The sequence below is a fragment of the Bos grunniens genome, chromosome 9, assembly GCF_055505025.1.
Source record: "Bos grunniens cultivar Pamir isolate PY7600 chromosome 9, Bosgru_T2T1.0, whole genome shotgun sequence".
Lineage (NCBI taxonomy): Eukaryota > Metazoa > Chordata > Mammalia > Artiodactyla > Bovidae > Bos > Bos grunniens.
In genome coordinates this window covers 22,906,393-22,931,694 of record NC_141173.1, presented here as the reverse complement: position 1 = coordinate 22,931,694, position 25,302 = coordinate 22,906,393, and the positions used below count along the sequence as shown (strand labels likewise).

Genomic DNA, 25,302 nt, shown 5'->3' with positions numbered 1-25,302 from the left:
AACCAGAAAAAGGAAATACAGTTGTCCCTAAGTGTCACAGGGGATTGACTCTAGGAGTCTCTGCAGATACCAAAATCTGTGGATGCTCAGGTCCCTTATGTAAAATAGCATAGTATTAACACAGTGAATACAGCTGGTCCTCTGTGTGTGGAACTTGCTGGTATGGAGGACCAGCTCTGTATTAAATAAAGGATACAACATGCAGTAGGTATAAAATGTACAAATTGAGGATATTTTCAGTTGTTCAGTCGACTTTCCTGGCATCCTTTGGATATTCTTTCTTGGCTCCTGCTGCACAATTGCCCCTGTTAATGAATTTCTTGATCATCTTAGAATCTAGCAAGAGAAGGATTCAACAGAACTTTGGTGTCTGTTTATTGGGCAGTCCTTGAAACCAGCTGAACAACTCTTTATAAAGTTTTTATATGATTCATTTTTATTTCTGTGAAGTGGGAGACTTTGGGTTCATCATTAGTTGAGACTTTGGGTCAGTCCAGAGTGAGGCAGAGATCATTATTGTCTGCATATAACTTTTGACTGAGTTACAAGAGAGAAAGAGAAAGGAAATGGAGGAAGCCAGGTGTAGAAAATAGTTGTGTTTTTCTGTTGGCTGGGGCTCAGAGTAAATAAGAAAAGGGGATTTCAGAAGCCAAGTTACATGTTAGGTAAGCAGAATATTCTTGGACAGTCTCCAGTAAAACATACTTCATATATACAGTTACAAGAATTATAACAAAATCTAACATCTTTTGTGCAGTATGTCAGATTGTGCACTGGCATGAGTGATAATACAGTAATATTTAAATGTACTTATTTTCTAAATATATAGTATGTGTTTATATATGTAAATATACTCACATAAAGTCTGATAGTTGATTTAACATAAAAATATTTTATAGAATGATTCCTTTACTTTCTCTTAATCATAAGTATATTGTTTTAGTTTTATAGAAGAGGAAATAACTATTCTGTGATATGTAAGTGAAAAGGAATGTTGTTTATCAGTGAAAGTTAAAAATATTCCAAAATATTTAGGTGGAAGATTGTTGATTCTTACGTGTTTGCTTTTAGATGACACTGAAATGCACCTTTTCTATTTTCTTTTGCTTAAAATTTTGTGTGTATTTATTTTTCCTCATAACGAATCATTTAAAATTACTTTGGCATATCGGGTTGGAAAATAAATTCTATATTTGCCCTAGTATAACTTTTTTTTAGCAGAACAGTACTTTCAGTTTTCCTTCTTCTAAATGTTCAAACCTGACAAGTTAATAAATAAATATATTTCATTTGCAATAGTTAAAATGCCTTTCATCTTGTTTTATAGATCTTTTCTTCCTTTGTAGTTACCCTTAAGAATGCTGCTATGCTACTGGAATTTGCAGCAATGTATAATGCTGAACAGTTGAAACTCTCTTGTTTACAGTTTATTGGACTGAATATGGCAGCTTTACTTGAAGCAAGGTAGGTTGAGTATTATATACAGACTGTCGCAAAAACACTTATTTATATATAATAGCAAATATGTTAGTAATTTGAAACTAAATAACAATAAATCCTAACTTTGTAGAAAAAGTGAAAATGTAAGACATTTAATCATTTCATCAGTATTTGGATGCATAATATATGCCAGCCATTGCTACAATACTACAGTGAACAAATGGAGAATATCCTTGCTCTCAGTGTTATAGGAGCTTACATTCTGGTTGGAAGGTCATGGGACAATATTACCACAAGTATATTTGTATATATATTTGTATCACTCTGCTTGTTTAGGCTAATTTGTAATTATGTAGTTGTTACCTGGGTTTTGGAAACTATTTGTAATACTAATTAAGTCAGCATTTAATTACTTCACATATATTTATGCATATGATTTGTTACTGGTTGATTTCTGTTTTCTCTTTGTATTTATTCTCTTTTAAGATTTTCCCTATACTACGTATTGATTCTTTGGTCAAACTTAGTGTGCAGCAGATGGCCTGAAAAATTTAGTTGGTCTGGTTTATTGCAAGGTGGTACATGTGTTCAAGTTTTGATGGTAATAGAATATTCATTATGAAAAATGACACATGGTACATGAAAAAATAAGTTAAATATTATATCCTATGTTATAAGCTAATATTTCACAATATTGATGTTTACCTGGATGAAAAGATTTTGATAAATGCTAATGATTTAGGAGTCATGGACATTTTAGAATTAGAGGAATCTTAGGAAATTTAATCTCATTCTTTTCAACTATTTTAGCAGTGGAATTTTTTAATGAAATAAATTTACAGATTCATTTTTTAGTGTAAGGTCAAGATTTTATTACATTTATTCACTATAAAGTCAGTGATAAGAAGATGAGTCTTTTTGGTGAATACAGAAATTTCACATTAAAATTTTTGGTGTCAGTTGCATTTTTAAAGTCAGTCTCCAAAAAAAATAAAAATAAAAATAAAGTCAGTCTCCAGTATAATTCTGTATTTTGCTTTAATTGTAATAATAGGTAACACTTATTGCCATAATAATAGTTATTAATAATAATAATAGTAATATAATAGTAGTTACATAATAATAGTTATAATAATACTACCATGTGCCAGGCAGCATTCTAGAAGTGTTGTATGGATGCTCATAATTTTCATGAAAACCTTATAAAGTAGATTTTTTATATCCTCATATGAGGATGAAAAAAACCCATGAAACTTCTTTTGCAAATAATCAAGAAAAACCTTGATTCATATAATTAGAAGTAGTAACAGTTGTTTGATAAGTAACTTTTCAAAGTCAGGATGATTTTTAATAAAACTAATTTCAAAACATGTTTGAAATAAAAGTTTTCTACCTTTTTATAAACATGAATCACTAAGATATTCTTAATAATTGACATTTAGGGTTCTATTTAGAAAAAATTCTTATGGGCGTTTAATCTTTGTTACTTGGTGAAAAATGCTTTCTAAATACAAATTAATAGTATGGGATGTTAGACAATGTCATTTAAAATGCCTCTGGTATTTTAGTGGCAGAACAAAGGTTTCAGAATAAATTCATTTATTTTTGCTGACATTAGTAATTCTAATCATAGCAATTTTTTCTCATTATTGCCAAATTAAGCTCTTTTAATATGTGAGATAAGAATCAACCACAGTGTGAAATGAACACCATATCTAAAATATGATGTTGGAAAATGATGTGTCACACTGTTTTTCAAGTATTACGTTGTGACAAATTTGTCAGCTGAAGTATTAAGGGTGGCACATGTGCTATGTTGAATAATTTTACATAAGTAGACTTGCATAAGTTTCATTTAAATAAAGATTTGTTTGTATAAATGTAAACATTTATAGTCAAATACGTGTTTTTCAGAAGTGTAAATAAACATGCAAATAGATGTTAAGAAAGGAGAGCTGCATCCAAATTGATGTAGCATCAGAAGTTAATTATCTTCAAATCCTAAAAAAACTGGAATGGTACAGATTTGAATGTGCTTGTTCCATATTGTTGTTTAGTTGCTAAGTCATGTCTGACTCTGCGATCCCGTGGACTGTAGCCCACCAGGCTCCTCTGTCCATGGGATTCTCTAGTTAGGAATACTGGAGTGGGTTGCCATTTCCTTCTCCATGTTTTCATGTTAGTTGTAAAATAGTTTGAAGTATACTTTGGAATGAAAACTGATTTAAAATTTTACTGATCCCTCAAAGTATCAGTAAAATTCCTGACAACCTCTTTGAATTCAGTTGAACTAGTCCAAATGTCATTTTATACATGAAGATCTTAAAACCTAGAGAGATGAAGTGAGTTGCTCAAGGTCATGTAGATAATTAGGAACAATGATAATTCTAGATAGAATTCAGGTACCTGATAGGCCATTGTTCTAGCAATATAATACTCTTTTGTAGGATTATAATTATACTAATTAATTATATATTACATATGATTATAATATATAATATTAATTATTACTCTTTAAGGATTTTAATTTGTAGAAAATGAAAGTTGAAAATTTATATTTTATTATGATAGAAAATATTTTTCTATTATTCGTAAGAGTTGCTTGAGCTTTATTCAGTATGTTTGTCTAATATGTTTGCTATATATTTGAAATATATAATCACACATACTTCCCAAAAGAGTTTGTTACTGTTGACATATTAAAAGAAATAAATGTTACTTATTCAACAATATAAAATGTCTCTATATATTTGAAAATCTTACCAGGTGTTAAATTACTTGAGTCTTAAGATAGAATTTTATAATTTATTTTTTAGATCTCTTGATGTTTTAAGTGATGGTGTTTTGAAGGACCTTTCTGTGTTTTACCGGAAAATGGTAAGGTTTATGTTTTTTTTCAGTTACAGTATCAAGTAAAGCAGTATATTTCGCCCAGCTTCTCAGTAGAACAAATTCCTAATGAATTCTGATTCATTAGGATCTTTTAAAAATGAGGACATAAGACTTAGGTACCCACTGTACAGGAAAACATGATAATCAAAATTAAAGATTTTCAATGATAAAATTAATGTCTATTTAAATTGCTTTATAAACGGAATTTATGGAAAGCTTCAGAGTCTTGTTATTTTTTATTTAGCAAAGATCCAGAAATTATAAAAACATGGGCTTTTAATGGTTTTATTTATTTTTATTCAGGTGACATTGATTTATAATACTGTATAAGTTTCATGTGTACAGCATTATATTTCTGTTTCTGTATACTCTATAGGTTGCTTCCAACCAAAAATTTAACTTCTGTCTGTTAGCATATGGTTGATCCCTTTTACCTGTTTCAACACCTGCTTTTCCCTCTCATAATCACTACTCTGTTCTCTGTACAAAGGGAATTTTGGGGTTTAGTTTGTTCATTTATTTTGTTTTTGTTTATTAGTGTTTCATATTCCATCTATGAGTGAAATCATGCAATATTTGTCTATCTCCATCTGACTTATTTCACTTAGCATAATACCCTCATGGTCTATCTGTGTCATTGCAAATGGCAAGAGTTCATCTTTTCTTATGGTTGAGTAGTAGTCCATTGTGTGTATATATATATATATGTGTGTGTGTATGTGTATTTATATATGCAAATGCATATAACACAGGTTCTTTATTCATCCCTTGATGGGCACATACATTGCTTCCATATCTTGGCTATTATAAATAATGCTGCAGTGAATATAGGGGAGCATATATCTTTACTAATAAGTGTTTTTGTATTCTTTGGATGAATACCCAGAAGTGGAGTACCTGGCTATAATATGCTTCAATTCAGTTCAGTTCAGTTCAGTCACTCAGTCAGGTCCAACTCTCTGCGACCCCATGAACCGCAGCACACCAGGCCTCCCTGTCCATCATCAACTCCCGGAGTCCACCCAAACCCATGTCCATTGAGTCGGTGATGCCATCCAGCCGTCTCATCCTCTGTCATCCCCTTCTCCTCCTGCCCTCAATCTTTCCCAGCATCAGGGTCTTTCCAAATGAGTCAGCTCTTCGCATCAGGTGGCCAAAGTATTGGAGTTTCAGCTTCAGCATCAGTCCTTCTAGTGAACACCCAGGACTGATCTCTAGGATGGACTGGTTGGATCTCCTTGCTCTCCTAGGGACTTTCAAAAGTCTTCTCCAATACCACAGTTCAAAAGCATCAATTCTTTGGCACTCAGCTTTCTTAATGGTCCAACTCTCACATCCATACATGACTACTGGAAAAACCATAGCCTTGACTAGATGGACCTTTGTTGGTAAAGTAATGTCTCTGCTTATTAATATATTATCTAAGTTGGTCATAACTTTCCTTCCAAGGAGTAAGTGTCTTTTAATTTCATGGCTGCAATCACCATCTGCAGTGATTTTGGAGCCCAGAAAAAGTCAGCCACTGTTTCCACTGTTTCCCCATCTATCTGCCATGAAGTGATGGGACCGGATACTGTGATCTTAGTTTTCTGAATGTTGAGCTTTAAGCCAACTTTTTCAGTCTCCTCTTTCACTTTCATCAAGAGGCTTTTTAGTTCCTCTTCACTTTCTGCCATAAGGGTGGTGTCATCTGCATATCTGAGGTTATTGATATTTCTCCCAGCAATCTTGATTCCAGCTTGTGCTTCTTCCAGCCCAGCATTTCTCATAATGTACTCTGCATATAAGTTAAATAAGCAGGGTGACAATATATAGCCTTGACGTACTCCTTTTCCTATTTGGAACCAGTCTATTGTTCAATGTCCAGTTATGGTAGTCTGTTCTTAATTTTTTAGGAATCTCCATCCTTCTTCTCTAGTGACTCTACCAATTTAAAGTCTCATTAACAGTGTATGAGGGTTCCCTTTTCTCCACATCCTTGCCAACACATGATATTGTGTTGTCATTTTGACCCTAGCTTTCTGATAGGTATACAGTGATATCTCAGTGTAGTCTTGATTTGCATTTCCCTAATAATTAATGATGCTGAACATTTTTCCATATGCTTGTTGGCCATCTATATGTCTTCTTTGGAAAAATATGTATTCAACTCCTGTCTATTTTTTAATCAGATAGTTTTCTTGTTAAATATACCATTGAATTCATACATATGAGTTGTTTTTTGATATATCATTTGCAAATATCTCTTCCCATTTGGTAGGTTGTCTTTTCATTTTACTGATGATTTCCTTTGCTCTGTAGAAACTAGTTTGATGTAATCCACTTTGTTTATGTTTTTGTTTTCCTTGACTGAGAAAACATATCTAAAAAGATACTGGGAGACTCATATCACAGTGCCTGCCACCTATGTTTTCTTTTTTAGGACTGTTATGGTTTCAGGTCTTACACTAAAGCCTTTAATCCACTGTGAATTAATTTTTGTCTGTGGTGTGATAGTGGTCTAGTTTAATTTGTTTTGCATGTGGCTGTCCAGTTTTCCTAGCACTATTTATTTATTGGAGATTGTCCTTTCTCCATTTGCTCCTTTGTTATAAATTAATAGTCCATATATGCAAGCGTTTATTTCTGAGCTTTAATTCTGTTTGGAGATCTTTGTATTTATTTTTCTGCCAATACCATGCTGTTTTGATTACTATGGGTTTGTAATATAGTTTGAAATCAGGGCGTGTGATACCTCCAGCTTTGTTCTTTTTAATCAGTGTTGCTTTGACTCTTCAGCATCTATTTTGGTTCCATATAAATTTTAGAACTTTCTGTGAAAAATGTTCTTGGGATTTTGATAGGGATTTTATTGAGTTGGACTGCTTTAGGTGATATGGTAATTTTTCCATTCCATGAGACTGGAATATCTTTCCGTTTATTTGTATTTTCTTGAATTTCTTCTGACAGTGTCTTAGAGTTTTCAACATACAGATTTTCCACCTTCCTGTTTAAATCTTTTCTTAGGTGTTTTATTCTTTTTGTTGTGATTGTAAATGTGATTGTTTTCTTAATTTCTTTTTCTGATACTTATTCTTAGTGTATAGAAATGCAACAGATTTTTGTATGTTGATTTTTGCATCCTTTGCTTTGCTGTACTCATTTGTTATTTCTAACAGATTTTTGGTGGAATGTGTAGAGTATCTATGTATGTGTAAAATCATGTCATCTGCAAATAGTGACAGTTTTACTTCGTTCTTTCCAATTTGGATGTCTTTTATTTTTTCTTACCTAATTGCTCTGGCTAGCACTTCTAATACTGTGTTGAATAAGAGTGTTGAGAGTTAGCATCCTTGTCTTATTCCTGATGTTAGAGGATAGCTTTTAATACTTTGCCACTGAGTATGTAACTTGTGGATTTTTCATAAATTATACCCACTTTATTGAAAGTTTTTATCCTAAATGGGTGTTGAATTTTGTCAGATGCTTTTTCTGCATCTGTTGAGAAGATCTCGTGGTTTGGGCTTTATTTTGCTAACGTGGTGTATCACACTGATCCATCTGAGGAAGTTGACCATTCTTCCATCCCTGGTATGAACCCCACTTGGTCACGTGGTATAATTCTCTTGATGTGTCATTCAGTTCAGGTTGCCAATATTTTGTTGAGGATTTTTATATCTGTTCAGCAGAGATAAGGGCATGTGATTTTCTTTCTCTGTGTTGTCTTTGTCTGGTTTTGGTATCAGGGTGATATTGGCCTTATAGAAGGAGTTAGGAAGCATTCCCTCCTTTTCAGTTCATTGAAAGAGTTTTAGGATAGGTACTAAATCTTTGAATATTTTGTAGAATTCACCTGTGAAGCAGTCTGGTCCTGGATCTGTGTTTTTAGGTGCTTTTGGATCACTGTCTCAATCTCTATACTCATGATTCATCAATTCAGATTTTCTGTCTCTTCATGATTCAGTCTTGGAATGTTTTATGATTCTAAGAATTTGTCCATTTCTTCTTGGTTTTCAATTTTTGTATTCTCTTATATTCTTTTACATTTCTTGGTGTCATTTTTTCTTTCATTTATTTTATTTTATTTATCAGGCCTTCTCTTTTTTCTTTGTCTAGCTAATGATTTGTCAATTTTGTTATCTTTTCAAAGAATCAGCTCTTACTTTATCTTTTCTACTGTCCTTATATTTCCTTCCTTCTAGAAGGTCTTCATTTCCTTTGGTCTTCATTTGTTCTTCTAGTACCTCTAGGTGTAAGTTTTTCTTGTTTCTTGAGGTAAGCCTTTATTGCTGCAAACCCTTAGTACTGCTTTTGCTGTTTATAGATTTTGCTATATCATATTTCCATTTGTCTTCAGGTAGAATTTTGTTTCTCCTTTGATTTCTTCAGTAACCCAATTGTTCTGTAGCATGTTGTTTTTTACATATTTGTAATTTTTCTATTGTTCTTGTTCTTGATTTCTATTTTCTTATACCATTGTAATCAGAAAAGATATTTGATAGGATTTGGGGTTTCTTAAATCTGTTCAGACTTTTGTGTCCCAACATGTAGCTTATCCTTAATTAACTTTCATGAGCATTTGAGAAGAATGTATATTCTGCTACATTTGGATGGAATGTTCTTGTTCAAATCTGATTTGTCAAATATATTGGGTCTGATGTTTCAGTTAAGGCCACTGTTTCCTTGTAGACTTTCTTTCTAGATTGATCTGTCTGTTGATGTATATGTGAAAATCGCTCAGACATGTCTGGCTCTTTGTGACCCCCATGGACTATACAGTCCATGGAATTCTCCAGGCCAGAATACTGGAGTGGGTAGCCTTTCCCTTCTCCAGGAGATCTTCCCAACTCAGGGATCGAACCCAGGTCTCCCACATTGCAGGCGGATTCTTTACCAGCTGAGCCACAGGGAAGCCCATTTCTTGATGTAAGTGGGTGGTAAATACTCCCTACAATTATTTTGTCACTGTCATTTCTCTCCTTTTGGGTTGGTTAATAATTGTTTTATATATTTTATAGTTCTTAGGTTAGGTACACATACATTAGTAACTTCAATGTCTTCTTGATGAGTTGTCCTCTTTATAACTGTATACTGACCATTTTTTGTCTGTTACATTTTTCGGCGTGAAGTCTATTTTGTCTGGTATGAGGATGGCTATACGTGCTTCCTTTTTGCTGCCATTTGCTTGGAGTATAATATTCCGTCTCTTCACTTTGAGCTTGTGTTTGTCCTTACAGCTGAGGTGTGTCTGCTGGAGGTAGCATATAGTTGAGTCCTATTTTTTGGTGCATTCACCTAGTCTCTGTCTTCTGATTCATGAATTCAATCCATTACATTTAGGGTGATTATTGATAGATAAGAACTTCAGTTCAGTTCAGTTCAGTCACTTAGTCGTGTCTGACTCTTTGCGACCCCATGTATCACAGCACGCCAGGCCTCCCTGTCCATCACCAACTCCTGGAGTTCACTGAGACTCACGTCCATTGAGTCAGTGATGCCATCCAGCCATCTCATCCTCTGTCGTCCCCTTCTCCTCCTGCCCTCAATCCCTCCCAGCATCACAGTCTTTTCCAATGAGTCAGCTCTTTGCATGAGGTGGCCAAGGTACTGGAGTTTCAGCTTTAGCATCATTCCTGAAATTTTATGTTTTGTTTTTTGGTTGCTTGACATCTCCATTGTTTCTTTTTCCTTGTGTTTTTGTCATTTTGGTGTGGAGGTTTCTTTGGTCTTTTTCTCAGTGTTCTCTTTTTTTATGTTTCATGTCTCTGCTCTGTAACATAAAGTTTTGTGGTTGTCCTGAGCTTTGTAAAAAACGTCTCATAGAAAAACAGTCTTTTCTCTGCTGATAGTATGTTACCTTGCTTTACCTGTTCAGTTTTTCTCATCTTCTTTTTTGTTTTTGCTTTCTCAAATTGTCCCTTTTTATGTTGTGAGTTTGCTACCAAACAGCAATGGCTTATAGTTTTTTTTTCTTTTTTTCTCCGTTTAACCTCTATGCTCTTTAGTTTCCTGGTTCTATTTATCATCTTGCTCAAAGTTTTATTTACGTTTGTCTCTATTAAAGTACTGCTTTCAACATGTCTTATTATGCAGGTCTAATGTTGATGAACTCCCTCAGCTTGTTCATTGGAGAAAGCCTTCTCTCTCTGTCATATTTAAATGATATCTTTCCCAGATAGAATATTCTTGGCTCACAGTTTTTGATCTTTTAATATTTTGAGACTGTCATTTCACTCCCTCCTCGCCTGTAGAGTTTCTGCTGAGACATCTGTTGATAGCCTAGTGGAGGTTCCTTTATAGGCCACTGTCCTTTTTACACTGCCTGCCTTTAAAAATCTTTGCTATTGACTCTTAGCAATTTTATTATTTATTAGTTGTCTTGGAGAAGGTCATTTTGTATGAGGTAATTTGGTGTTGTCTTAATTTTATGTACTTGTTTATCCAGTTCCTTCCCCAGATTTGGGACTTTCTCAGCTGTTATTTCTTTAAATAAACGCTCTGCTGCCTTCTCCCTCTTCTCCTTTTGGGTTACTGATTACCTTAGTGTCATCCTTCCTAAAAGAGATAGGTCTTGAGGAATTTCCTCATTTTTAAATATTTTGTTCCTCATTTTTCTTATACTTGTATCATTTCAAGATTTCTATCTTTGAGCTTGCTATTCTTTCTTCCATATATTAACTCTATTTCTATTTCTTTCTAATGCATTCTTTATGTTATTTGTTGGATTCCTCAGTTCCAATGTTTGTTTGGTTCTTTTTTTAGAGTTTCTATCTTTTTGGTAAAGTATTTCTTCTGTTCATTAATTTTATTCCTGAGCTCATTAAACTACCTTTCTGACTTTTCTTGTAGCTCCTTGAGTTAGTGGCTATTTTGAATTATCTTTCAGTTATATTGAAACACTCTGTGATTCAGTTTGGTTTCTGGAGAAATATTTTCTTTTTTGTGATATAGTGTTATAGTGCTTGTACACGGTGCTTGATGAATTATTCCTCTGCAGGTGCATTTGAAGTTAAGGATAGGTTGGAAGTTAGAGTCCTTACTTTTGTTTTCCAGAAGGTGGCATTATAACACTAGGTTTTGGTTTCTTCCCTGTGTTGCGTCCGATTACATTTTCTAGCTGGCACTTTTCAGCTTCCGCTGGCTCTGGGAGAAGTGTGCCTCAGTGCCGTCATGATTCCTTCTGTGCCTCCCTGATCCTTACTGCCTTTCTTCGGCCAGAGCTGCTGTCATCATTGGGATGTTGGGCCCTCCCCAGTGTCTGGGACTCTTTGTGACGGTCTCCTCTGCATAGGGCGAGGAGGAGCATGAGAGTGGCAGGAGGCACAGTTTCACAGGCATCTCTGCTGTGTCTGCTGTCGTATAAGGTTTCTGGGCTCCTCCACAGTGGGAGGTGGGGGTTGAGGGCTGGGTTCCAGGACCCACTGCCACTGCTACCTAGCAGCCTGTGGTTGTGAGCGCCACTACTCCTTTCAGGAGGCTAGAGATGTGTGTGCCACCTCGCCTGCTGCTCCTCGGGTCTCTGAAGCTGTGGACTCAACTGCCGTGGTTAGAGGCCCAGGATCACAGGCACAGACTCCACTCCTAGTGGTTCTGCCTCCTTCCTCTGTGTGTTCCAACCTACACCTTTAGATGTACAGATGTGTGGAAATCTCTGGTGTCCTAGTGTGTTGGACAGGAGCACCTTTCTTGAGCTCTGGCTGTTTTACTGGTTGTAGATTGAAGGGGCGAGAGAAAGGTAGGTGATGTCATTCCTCTACACATTTTGTACAATTTATAAGAAAAAAGTAACATCTTTTTTCTTATAGATTCCAGCAATGGAGAGAAGAGTCATTACACCATATCAAGATGGACCAGATATTAGCTATTTGGATGTAGAAGATGGAGATATCTTTTTGAAAGAAGAAGTAAATATGGAACAGAATTACTCGTAAGCTTTAGATTTGGGTTTTTGTTTTTTTTTTCCGTTTCTTTTCTCCTTCCCCCATTCCCAATCTTGGACACTGTTGGCACTTTTGTATTGACACTGAAAGAAGATGTGAAAATTAACATAGAAAATAGGTATTTATGTTCATTCTTAGCTTTGATATAAATGCATAATTAATATTTGCAGATATGACAAAATTAAGCATAAAGGAATATACCCTTCCAGTTTAATATGTTGGGTTGAATAAGTGCAGTTATCTTCGGTACCTTTCCAAACCCTGCAGAGAGCATAGTAAAGAAATGAAAAAGGCATATTGTGCTAGAGTAGAGAGAACGGGAAAGGAGTAAATGGCAGTCAGGAGATGTTAATGTTTTGGAAGTTGGAAAGTGGTTGTTGAGCAATAATGACTTAGAACAGAAAAGACTAAAACAGAATTCTTGACAGGCTTAAGAATTAGAGGCACTAAGTTTATGAGTGCACATGGTTGGATTTCAAAAAGCATTGTTAGAGAATTTTTCAAAAAGCATTCATCTATTCCTGAACCAAATAAGTGCCTCTTCTCCATCTTGATAGAAGAGAAAAGGTTTGCCTTCTGGGGAGGGTGAACCAAGGGGATTCATCAGCCATTCCTCTAGATCCCTCAGTATAGAGAACCCTACTAGTTCAAGAGACATGACCTATAGTGCCTGGCATTTGGGAGTCCTCTGATAAAATATTCCAGGTTCTACATAATCTCCCTGTTGACTGTTTGACAAGTCAGGTTTAGAATTTCCAGTCTGTGTTTCAGGCTAGTTTATCAGCTGATTATAGAATTACTTTCCCTTTACTTGGTAAATGACCTCTTAAAATTTTGGGATGTTCAAGTAATTTACTACATGTAAGTATGAGTGTATATATATGTAAGTATATAATAATCTGGAGAAGGCAATGGCACCCCACTCCAGAACCCTTGTCTGGAAAATCCCATGGATGGAGGAGCCTGGTGCTGCAGTCCATGGGGTCACTAGGAGTCGGACACGACTGAGTGACTTCCCTTTCACTTTTCACTTTCATGCACTGGAGAAGGAAATGGCAATCCACTCCAGTGTGCTTGCTGGAGAATCCCAGGGATGGGGGAGCCTGGTGGGCTGCCGTCTATAGGGTCGCACAGAGTCGGACACAACTGAAGTGACTTAGCAGCAGCAGTATAATAATCAACTATGTTGCTCTCTGAAAAGTTCTTCTTGGTTCCAGGAATTTTTTTTAACCTCTTTTCTGGAGTTTGATGGTAGCTGTTGGGATACTTGATATTTATAAATATGTGACATGGATGTATGATGTGTTTCCACATTAAAAGTTATCATAAAATTAACATTGACTTAAGTATATTATCCTTTACAAAATAATAGTATTCATAGCTGACCTGTGTTAACTGGGGATAAATTATATAATGAGATTTAATATTTTTGGATGAGATAAGATACTTATATCCTCATAGATAGTGTTATTTTCCCTTTCCTGGTTAATAATGCTTAATTCAAAGAATTAAGCAGCCCCTGAAATGCTTTAAAAATTATCACCAAATATTTCTAGTTCCAGATAGTTTGTATGTGAACATGTACAGTATTTTACTTCTCGAAGTATTTTCATATATACCACCTTGTTTCTGACTTCCACAGAAATACTAGAGCTACAGTGTGATAGGATTATATTGAAGTTTAGTGGAACTCTGGGCCATGTAGATAAATGGGACTCTAGAGCGTGTGTATTCTTCTGTTTTCTGTTTGACCAAAATGCTGTATTCCATTGCTCAAAATTTCATTGTTCTGTTTTACCTCTAACGTAACTTTTTAAAAATGACTTTTATGTTTGCTTCCTTCCTAGGGAAAGTATGGTCAAGAAGACAAAAACAAAAGCAAAAAAGAAGCCACGTAAACGGTCAGATAGTTCTGGAGGTTATAATCTTTCAGATATTATTCAGAGTCCACCATCTACAGGTGAGTGGAACCTATTTGAGGGTGTATTTTCTGATCTAATCTTTCAAGACTCTATTCCTTATCTAATTCATTTAACATGTGTTGAATACTATTACATGCTGTCTGCTGGGTCTACAGAAACAGATAATCCTTGTCTCAGGGATGCCACAGAAAATGGTGTGTGTTGTGGTTGAGTACTCTGGTATCTGCTCTGTGAGCACAAGAGAGGCACACAAAGCAGTCTGAGAAGATCTGTTAGAGGATACATCTGTTAGAGGAAAGTGATAGCTGAGCTGGCTCTTGCAGAGTAGAGAGGTTAGTTAAGAAGAAGAGGCAGGTTGACATGGTAAGAGAATAGGGCAGTGTTTCAAGCCTAGAGACAGTAGAAAGATTGCACATATCTTATGCATACAGTTCAGCTTGGCTCAGCCATATCAGATCTCTGCAGATAGGAGATAGGTTGGAGAGAGTCGGACTTTGGAAGACATTAATTAATAATACTATCTGGTATTACAGATGGAGAAGGCAATGGCACCCCACTCCAGTACTCTTGCCTGGAAAATTCCATGGACGGAGGAGCCTGGTAGGCTACAGTCCATGGGGTCGTTGAGAGTCGGATACGACTGAGCGGCTTCACTTTGATTTTCCACTTTCCACTTTCATGCATTGGAGAAGGAAATGGCAACCCACTCCAGTGTTCTTGCCTGGGGAATCCCAGGGACGGGGAAGCCTGGTGGGCTGCCGTCTATGGTGTCGCACAGGGTCAGACATGACAGAAGCGACTTAGCAGCAGCAGTATTACAGTCTACACTCAACTTTCCCTACTTGTCCAAAAATGTTTTGATAGCCTTTTTTGTTTTAATGTAAAAAAAAATCTAATGTCTTACTAAGATTGCCATTGCCTTTGCTTATTAATGTTTTTTTAGTGTTTTTAAACTAGAGTAGCACCCCCTCACAGCGTTTTGTTCTGTTTTCAGAAGTTGAGGCCAGTGGTGGTATAGACTGCCCTATATTCTAGATTCATCTGATTAGATCTAAATTAAGCTACCTAAATTTTAAGTTTCTTTAGATAAAACTTTGAAGTGTAAACAAATGACACTACAATATGGCTTCAAGGAATTGTAGGTGTATCTATAGCAGTAAGACAAACTGGTGCAATTTCTATCCACAGTATATTCTTTCATAGTCAGCTTTATACAAACAACTTAAGTACAAATGAGGTATTTGATATGTTTGATAAATAATGCAAAGAATAATTGTTTTAGGTAATATAAAAGATATTTTAAAAGATAGCTAATATAAAGGTATTTCTCATTTACTACATATCTTGATTCCTATTTTAGGATCTTTTCAAGTTTAAAATTCTGTGATTTTTCATTCTCTGTGTTACATGAATTACCTCACATCCTTAGAAGGAAGCATAGGTACATTGATGGGAAGATATTTAAATGGATAGACAATCATGGAACTAGTGATTTTCCAAATACCTAAAGGTTTATGGAAAAAGCAGACATTTGGTTTGTTTTAAACGATGTTATTGTTAGCACATGTGTTAGAGTCATAGCATTTCAGAGTTGGAAGAGACATTAGTAATGAACTAATTTATGCCCCTTCCTTTAAACTTGAAGCAAGGTCAGAAAACGTTTACGTGATTTCAGGTAGTAATAGAAGTAAAATTTTTTTTCTTGATTTCCCTTTGGTATTCTTCCTGCTATAGTACTCTTTCTGTAGCCAAAGCAAATAATGATTGAAAGGTTAAATTTAATGGCCAAAAAAAAGACCTATTCTTGAAGAAATTTTGAGTTTGAGGCTAATTTCATCAAGGATAGTTGTGTGAATGCTTAATTTTTGTGTTGATCCTTAAAGTTAGAAGACATTATTTATTAGATTAATTTATATTTGAATTTTGGGAACATTCCACTAGTAAATTATACACTTTCTTATAAAAAGAGTAGAGTTTACTTATTTTTGTCTTCCTTTTTTATCTTTATGGGGGAAAATATTCTGAGTCACTTCTTAAATTAGATACCAAATAACAATCTTCCTTATAATTAATATGTAATTGAAATGAATAAAACTTGTTTTAAAACCTCCATTTCAGTTTTTTTACTTCATTAAATTATTTGGTTCTTTAAATGTAATTCATGTATGTTTAATGTATATGTGTTTAAATGTTTAAAAACTTTTTACCTTTTAGGATTGTTAAAGTCTGTTAAGACCAATTCTGTGGAGTCTCTTCCAGAACTGTTGACATCAGACTCTGAAGGAAGCTATGCAGGAGTGGGTAGTCCTAGAGATTTACAGTCTCCTGACTTCACAACAGGATTTCATTCAGATAAGTCTGAGGTTTGTCTTTGTTTTTTAATGCACTATTTTCTTCAAATTCTAGTCTAGAGACAGTTTAGTCTCTCATTGTTTTTACTCTAAAGTGAAAGTCGCTCAGTTGTGTCCAACTCTGCTACCCCATGGACGATACAGTCCATGGAATTCTGCAGGCCAGAATACTGGAGTGGGTAACTGTTCCCTTCTCCAGAGGATCTTCCAGCCCAGGGATTGAATCCGGATCTCCCGCATTGTAGGCAGATTCTTTACCAGCTGAGCCACCAGGTAAACCCAAGAACACTGGAGTGGATAACCTATCCCTTCTCCAGCAGATCTTCCTGACCCAGGAATTGAAACGGGGTCTCCTGCATTGCCGGCGGATTCTTTACCAGCTGAGCTACTAAGAACCCAGCTTTTTTTTACTGGGCTTTTTAACAAGTGTTTTACTCTAAAACACTCCTCTAACTGGTTTATAAAATATATATATATATAAAAAATTAGTGACATAATACCTGTAGTATTAATTTTCTCAAATTTGCCTAATGTTTCTACTCTTAAAGATTTTAATGGCAGTGTTGAGCTCTTTATGATGTTATATTTCTAATCTTTCTACATTAAATATAATATTGATGTAAAGTATAATAATACTGTATAGGCAGTTGAAATATATGTGTATATGTAGTTGCTCAGTCATGTCTGACTCTTTGCAACCCCATAGACTGTAGCCCACCAGGCTCCTTTGTTCATGGAATTTTCCAGGCAAGAATACTGGAGTGGGTTGCCATTTCCTACTCCAGAGATCTTCCTGATGCAGGAATTGAACCCATGTCTCTTGTGTCTCCTGCGTTAGCAGGCACATTCCTTACCAGTAGCACCACCTGTATATTCATGGCTGGATTACTTGAAATTTATTTTGTGGAATGTCAGTTAACACCAGCTAAAAACTAAGGAAAATGATTTTTAAAATGAGCTGAATTACAATTACAATTTAGTATCTTTTCTCCATGATATTTAAGAACAATGCAATCTGAAATAGAGTTCTTCTAGTCTAGCATAATTGACACCAAGCTGCTGAATTCCTAGTCTGGTCAACTCTGGGGAGGCCATATTTTAGACATCTCTTAACATTTTATTCCATAGTTGTTAATCTGTAGGGAATGAAAACCTCTAACTTACCAGATATTTTTTTCTAACCTCTGTGCTTTCACAAAACATATCAGAATATCTAGAAATTTGTGAGACCTCAGAAAATGTACCCTTTATTAAGAGTCTTCTAGGCCTCAAGGATTGATAACAAAACAAATTTTTATTAAATTTTTTTATGTAGAGTAAAAGTTTGGGGGCAATTCATATTACACTAAGGTTGGTCTGGAAGACAGTTGAGGTTTAAATGAAGGTTGAAGTGCCTTTCTAGCAGTAATAGAAGAATCTATCCTGGCAGTGGAAATAACTATTTCAATAACTTCCTTGACCTCTTTTAATAGCAATAGTTTTAGCATCCCTTTTGAAGTGACAATATTATTTGGCTTTCATTTTATTCAGAGTCCTTTAAGTATATTCAGAGTGAATTGTGTGACATTTATACGAAACTTTAATTTTTTTTCTTCTTCAAATCATGGACATTAATTTTAAAGTTACTGCTTCATATCTTATTTGAACCACTTATATTTATTAACATTTTTCCTTAATGCTCATGTAAATAGGGCTTTAATATGCAGATTTATTTCCCTAAAAATTATTCCCAAAGCTTCTAGTAATTAGGTTATAGCCACTGAGGATTTGAAAACTGATCAAGATACTAACCTATAGAAGAAGTGAATTAAAAGTGCTAGATGATTATTGTCATAAAATTTTATTCTTTAATATAGTTTAACCAGTATTTACTGAGTACCAACTGTGTGTAAACTGCTATGCTAGGGGTACCTGTTATTACTCAATTAAAAAAAAATTTTTTTTTTCCTCCAGGGGAAAATTAAATCGTATGTTAATGGTACACCTCCTGCATATTTTAGGGAAGATTTAAAACCATGGGAAAAATCACCAGTACTTAAAATAACTGCTCCACAGCCCATTCCCAGTAACAGAATTGATACTACAAGCTCTTCCAATTGGGTGTCTGGCTCTTTCAGGTAGGATTTTTATTTTGTTCTGTACTGTACTTGTTAGTCAGCAAAATATCGTTCATTTTTAGTCAAATGAAAATTTTTAATGGAGCTCATCTAAAAACATTAATATAAATTTCTAATATAGAGAAAATGATCTAACTGCATACAAATTACTAATCAGCTAAAATAGGCTTTTTTTCCAGACAAAATATAGTTGCCTTTGTAGTGTCATTAATGAATACTAGTAAATCCTCCGTAACAAAGACATACATGCACACAGTGCCTTGATATCACCATTTTTTTTCTAATGAATAGTGTATATTAGTAAAAACACCCACTCAGGAAGACCATTTTGTCTTTTATAGGCTTACCTTATCTTTTCTTTAGCACATTAAAGGATATTTAAGGTCTCATAAAATGTGTTGTTATTCACGGTTATTGTCAGAAGATACTCATTTAATGTTATACTGTAGTGTTAATTTGCCTATATATTCTATCCATAATTTTCTTTTATTTAGAAAGTGCAGTTTTTAAAACTGAAGGAGTAAATATAATTAAAATACAGTATTCTTTCAAAATGCTTATTGAGGTTGTTCTTCATCTTTATTACCTAGTATGGTTTATTATAGGCCTAAAACTGTTAATTGCCTTACTAGTTATACTATCATCTGGACCATTTGTGTAAATATTTTGAAATATGCTCTATTGCACAGTTGGAATAAAGATTATGATGTCCTGGTTTATGATGGTTCATGGTCTAAAGATAGTCAGAAAGTAGTTGCAAATTTTTTTGCCTAAGTAAACATACTTGTGGGAACACTTGGAAGCATCTTCTAATCATTAATGTTAGACTTACTTATTAAACATGTATCACTTAACATTTGACTTTAGATACATTTTAATTATTACTTATGTATGTATATATAAAAGTAGCTTTCATTTATGAAGTTGACCACAGCTTACAAAATGGACCTAAACTGTCCTCTCATTAATAATCTTATATATAATTTACAGTTTCAGTAATATTTGGGTAGTAATGAGCGGGTTGTAAAGTAACTTTTATATGTCTTTTAGTCCTGTCAGCCCTCCTGTCATGGATCTCAGAACCATCATGCAAATTGAAGAAAGCAGACAAAAATGTGGAACTACACCAAAGACAAATTTGGGGTTGGTTACAAAATCATAAAAAGGAAAGAACATGTTGTATTATAGTTTTGCCCTAAAGAATTAGAAAGACCTACTGGACCTTTCCTATTATTTTTCTGCATTTGATGTTAAAGTTAGTTCTAAGCTCTTTTCTATTAATAGGTAATTTAACCTCCATAACATTATTTCTTAAGTATGTGCTAAAGATTGAGTTGGGTTGATAGTCCAGCTCTTGTGGAATACAATATTATATGCCAGAAATTGGCCTCTAAAATAATCAGTATAGGCTATTTCTGATACAAGTATGATGCACACTATTACAAGGGCTCATTGTAGCTATTACTTTATCCTTGGTAGTATAAACTGATTTTATATATATACATATGGTCACTGTTGAAACTTCTGGTCATTTTGATCTACTAATAGTAAAATTTCATCAAATAAACACAAAGCAATATAATTACCTGTATTAAGCAGAAATTTCTAGCAAAATTAGTTTTTATGGAATTAAACTTTCTCAGAAGCAGTAAAACTGATTGGTTTAATTTAATTTCTAGAAAAATGATTTCTCATGGAGTTAAACTTTCTCAGAAGCAACGAAAAATGATTGCATTGACTACCAAAGATAATAATTCAGGAATGAATAACATGGAAACAGCTTTAAGTGTGCCTTCAAAAATCCCCAAGCCAGCGAATGCATGGTATGCTCTAATTTTTATTAAAATAAGCTTTGTACATTAGCTTTTAAGGTGGTTCTTGGCTTTGGGTTTTTTTTTTCCCCTCCTGTTTTTTCAAATATTTTGTTTCCCCTTTGCTTTTATGTTATGAATCAGACCTTGGGAAATACTTTATTTTTTTGTTTGTTTTGACAAGTATATCATGATTTTCAAATTTTTTTCATATGTGTAGATAAAATTTCTTCTTGGTATTTTAATGTTTATTGCTAAAGTAATTTGAGAGCATTATTTTTTCATTGTTTTATAAAAATAATATATATCATGGAGAAGTTTGATAAATCTCTTCTAGCACCCTAATTTCTTTGCACATTCCCTGTATGTATCATGTTATCGTAGCTTGTCATTGTCACTTTTAAGCAGGGCTGTTTACTTAACAATATGTTATATAGTTTTCTCCATTAGAATTTAACCATAAATGCAGCATTAATAGGAATCATTTCCAAAGAGTTCAGATGGCAATTTTGAGATATGTAAAATAGATTGTACTTCCTGCTTCCCTTGCATCCTCCTTTTTTGGTAACTAATATCATAATAGACTTAAAAAAAAAAGTCTATTTTTGGCTGCACTGGTCCTCCTCGGTATGCACGGGCATTCTCTGGTTGTGGCGTGTGGGCTCAGTGGTTGTGGCCTGCAGACTCCAGGGTGTGCAGGCTCAGTAGTTGTGGTACTTGGGCCCCGCTGCTCTGTGGCATGTGGAGTCTTCCTGGACCAGGGATCAAATCTATGTCCATGGGATTGGTAGGCAGATCCCCAGCCTCCATACCACCAGGAAAGTCTACTAATAGAATATGTGGAAACCAGTTTTAGAGGAAAAATACATGGAAATATGAAGGGCAGGAAAAACCCTGTTGCTGTCCCAAGCATAGAAGAGGGTACTAGAGATTACCCTTGACTGGGGGGAGGGGAGGGGCGTGGGGAGATCCTTTCATTGCTTCTAATGCCACTTTTTTCCTATTTGTAAGAAGAAATATTTTTTCCCAATTAAAATGCAAATTATTTTGAAGAGAGTGGCAACTCATTTTGATTGCCATCAGGAAGACTACATGTCAGAACCACTAGTAAATATAAAACTTGATCACAGAAAAAAAAAGACATGAGAAAACCCAAGTGAAAAAGAAAAGAGTAAAACTTGAGGGAATGGGTTTAATAGAATGTTTCGATTCATTGGTATTTGTTGTGTAGCTTCTATATGCAAGGCATGTTCTAGTTTCTGATAAGGCAATATACAAAAGTGATTTGATCACTGCCTCTGTTAGGTTTATGGAGTAGATGGTAACAATAACCCTGTATACGAGACAGCAAAAGAGACACTGATGTATAGAACAGTCTTTTGGACTCTGTGGGAGAGGGAGAGGGTGGGATGGTTTGGGAGAATGGCATTGAAACATGTATAATATCATATATGAAACGAGTCGCCAGTCCAGGTTCGATGCACGATACTGGATGCTTGGGGCTGGTGCACTGGGATGACCCAGAGGGATGGTATGGGGAGGGAGGAGGGAGGAGGGTTCAGGATGGGGAACACAGGTATACCTGTGGTGGATTCATTTTGATATTTGGCAAAACCAATACAATATTGTAAAGTTAAAAAAAAAAATAGAGTTACTGTTTTTCCTAAACAAAAGTATGGAAAGACCAGGAAAAAAAAAACTTCTTAAATTAGTTCTCAAGATACTAAACATATTGCAATTTGAGCCAGTTAACTAAGCACATGTGGAAGCTTTCTGCTGTCGTGTCAGTCATATCTGATTCTGTGACCCCACAGACCAAAGCCCACCAAGCTCCTCTGTCCATGGGATTCTCCAGGCAAGAATCCTGGAGTGGGTTGCCATTCCCTTTCCAGGGTATCTTCCCAACCCAGGGATCAAACCTGTGTCTCTTATGTTTCCTGCATTGGCAGGCGGGTTCTTTACAACTAGTGCCACCTAGGAAGCCTGAGGAAGCTTTGGGCTTAGTAAATACAATTTCAGCCATGCCATAAACCAGTTTCCTTATTAAAAAACAAAAAGTAAATGAACAGAAAGAGGAACAAAACAGTGATCACTCAAGTTGGGAAATCCAACTAATAGACTTAATCCAACTCTTGTTTAGAGCCTATTTCAAACACCAGAGTTCATTCCAACCCCAATAAAGAAATTCTCTTTTGACTGGTTAAGATTCACAACAGAACCATTGTATGATTGTAGTTCCTTTTTTACGCTTTTATTTTTTCCCTAGAATAACTAATAAATAATAATAATTCCCTTACTGGGAAACATCCCAGATTACTTATGACTTTTGTTTTTTATTGGAAACATTTTCATTTAGAACTCTTGAGTTCTCTGGTCTGAACTAGGCCTTTTTCAGGCATGCTTAATACCATGATCTTGAGACTTCTTTTAATTGTCATCCTGGGGATTTCCTTTGCTTCCCTCCAGTGTTTGATCCCCAGTTTCTTAGAGGCTGTGTTTTTTTATTTCTTGGCTTACTCTTTGATTGAGGTAGCACACTCCACATCAAAACCGGTAGTTTTCTGATAAAGAGTGTATAGGATGTACATTTTTGGAGCTCTTATAACTTTGAATTTGTTTTTATTCTCGCCACCCTTGACTGATAGGTGGGAACAGAATTCTGAGTTGGAAATCATTCGTAGAGTTCCTTTTTCTTATTTCTGTTGGGAAGTCTAATGCCATTCCAATTCCTAACTCTTAATATGTTACCAGTTTCTTTCCCCGCTTCCCCCTTTTTATCTCTGGTGTTCTTAAATTTCATAGTGAAGTGCCTTGATGTGGGTTTTTTTTTTTTTTTGATACATTATACTGGCTACTTGGTGGGCTCTTTTATTAATTGTGAAAAGCTTGTCTAGGAACATCCAAGTCTAGGAACAACTTGTATACTATTTGATACTTTCTTCCTTACTATTTTCTCTAGAAATCATATTAGAAAAAAAAGGAATAGATTTGTTTTTCTGAGGATGTCTCTTGTAAATGTTGGTCTTTGTTTTTCTGAGGATATCTCTTGTAAATGTTGGTCTAAATAAAGTTGGTAGAATTTAAAGTTTGCTCAGCTTTGAAAAAAGTAGAAAATTAATACAAAATTAGCATTTTAATTTGATTTGATTTACAGATTGTATATATGGAATATATTCATTGCTATAGTGATTTTTTCCAACTACTTCTCAAAGGGACATCTTCATCTCCTGATGAATCATCTAATGTGATTTTTCTTAATTATTAAAGGATGTTTTTATTGTTTTTTTATCTTAATAACGGGCTTCCCTGGTAACTCAGCAGTAAAGAATCCACCTCCAATATAGGAGGTGTGGTTTTTGACCCCTGGGTTGGGAAAATCCCCTGGAGGAGGAAATTGCAACCCACTCCAGTATTCTTGCCTGGGAAATTCCAAGAACAGAGGAGCTTGGCGGGCTACATACAGTCCATGGGGTTGTAAAAGAGTCAGACACAACTTAGCAACTAAACAACAACTTCTTAATAATAAGCTTAATGTGCAATTAATTAGCAAATCACAAATTAGCCCTTTAAGTCTACCGGTTGTGGTAGGGAATTTACTTAGTTTGTTCACCCATTCATTCACCTAGTCTGTATGATGACTTCCAGTATGTAACAGTACTCCTGCTGCATGCAATTAGGTGTGACAGTGTTAAATATGAAAAATAACTGGTTTTTGCATTACAATGAAATTCTAACCAGTTGACTTTTAAATCTGTTGTGAAAACACCAAGTGTATATGGGAGTTGATCACTTTTCATTATCCTTTATTTTACTTGGAGAAATAAAACTACATTTCTTACCAGCCATCTTGAGTGAAAGAATGCACGATCTTTGTGGCCTGGCTGTATGAATGTAACTTCTTCCAAATTCCATTTTGAGCTAACCTATAAACTAAGTTCAGTTGCTTAACTTTTTAGCTAGAAATTTTGCTCATTAAAGCACAATTTTTAGAGCTTCCTTAGTTGAGAAAAAAAATGTTGATTAATTTTTTATGTGGGTACAAATGCTTCTTAAGTTTTTCTGTCTGCTAAAATGGAAAAGAGCCAGAGCCTTTGAGTTAGGAAAGTAAAATTGTGGGAAATCAGACATCAGACACTGTTTCAAATTATGGCATGATCAGTGGAAAGAATAATAGAATTCATTTAAAGAAGTCTGCATAAGACATTTTATAAGTGACCACTATGCATGATTAATAAACATGCAAATATAAGATATCTTGTAAGTAAGCATTGCTACCTACACTTATTCTTAAGGAGATGGTATAAAATAGCTATGAAAGAAAGAATTTTTTTTAGGGTGTACATTATTTATTACATCTAGAAGTTTGCAAATTACCACTAAGGTGAATCTGACGTCTTGTGGTTTTTACACAGATGATGGTGAAGTTTTTGTATTTAGAGACATGAATTACTTACAAAAGACATTCATCAGATTTTTTTGGCAGAGTATTTGCCAGCAGTGTTCCCCGTGACTAATAATACAAAGTACTTTATAGCATAGTTGTGTTGTTTGCCAGTAGAAACTTTCAGGTATGTGTACTTTGGGGAGGAGAAGAGAGTTGGTAAGGAAATGGGGTGTGGTTCTTTGTGTTTAATTTTTTAACGTTCTGCCCATGTATGTCCTTTGAAGAAAATTTTGTGATAAAGTCAAAGTCAGGTAAGTTCCTTTTGAAGAAATATCTTTAACGTGAATGCCTTGGTAGGTCATATTTCTGATAAATCTGTAAAGAAAATCTCTTTCTTATGATTAAAGGACTTTGCATAGGGTGAATGATTTTCTGTGAACATAGTAGTACAGTGATTAAGCCTGGT

General features: G+C 34.8%; 1 protein-coding gene across 7 annotated transcripts in view; it reads left to right on the top strand.

Moving 5' to 3' along the window:
* IBTK (inhibitor of Bruton tyrosine kinase) overlaps nt 1-25,302 on the top strand; it is a 94,301-nt gene that overhangs the window by 51,306 nt on the left and 17,693 nt on the right. For 5 of the 7 annotated variants that reach the window (XM_086316928.1, XM_086316926.1, XM_086316927.1 and 2 more), the window contains exons 18-25: nt 1,347-1,464; nt 4,257-4,317; nt 12,117-12,238; nt 14,099-14,211; nt 16,388-16,536; nt 18,478-18,641; nt 19,692-19,784; nt 20,321-20,464. In XM_086316928.1, coding sequence (XP_086173054.1) covers nt 1,347-1,464; nt 4,257-4,317; nt 12,117-12,238; nt 14,099-14,211; nt 16,388-16,536; nt 18,478-18,641; nt 19,692-19,784; nt 20,321-20,464 — 964 coding nt within the window. Of the gene's footprint in view, nt 1-1,327; nt 1,465-4,256; nt 4,318-12,116; nt 12,239-14,098; nt 14,212-16,387; nt 16,537-18,477; nt 18,642-19,691; nt 19,785-20,320; nt 20,465-25,302 lie in introns of those variants that run through there. The other 2 variants (XR_015132646.1, XR_015132647.1) reach the window with 2 other exon arrangements.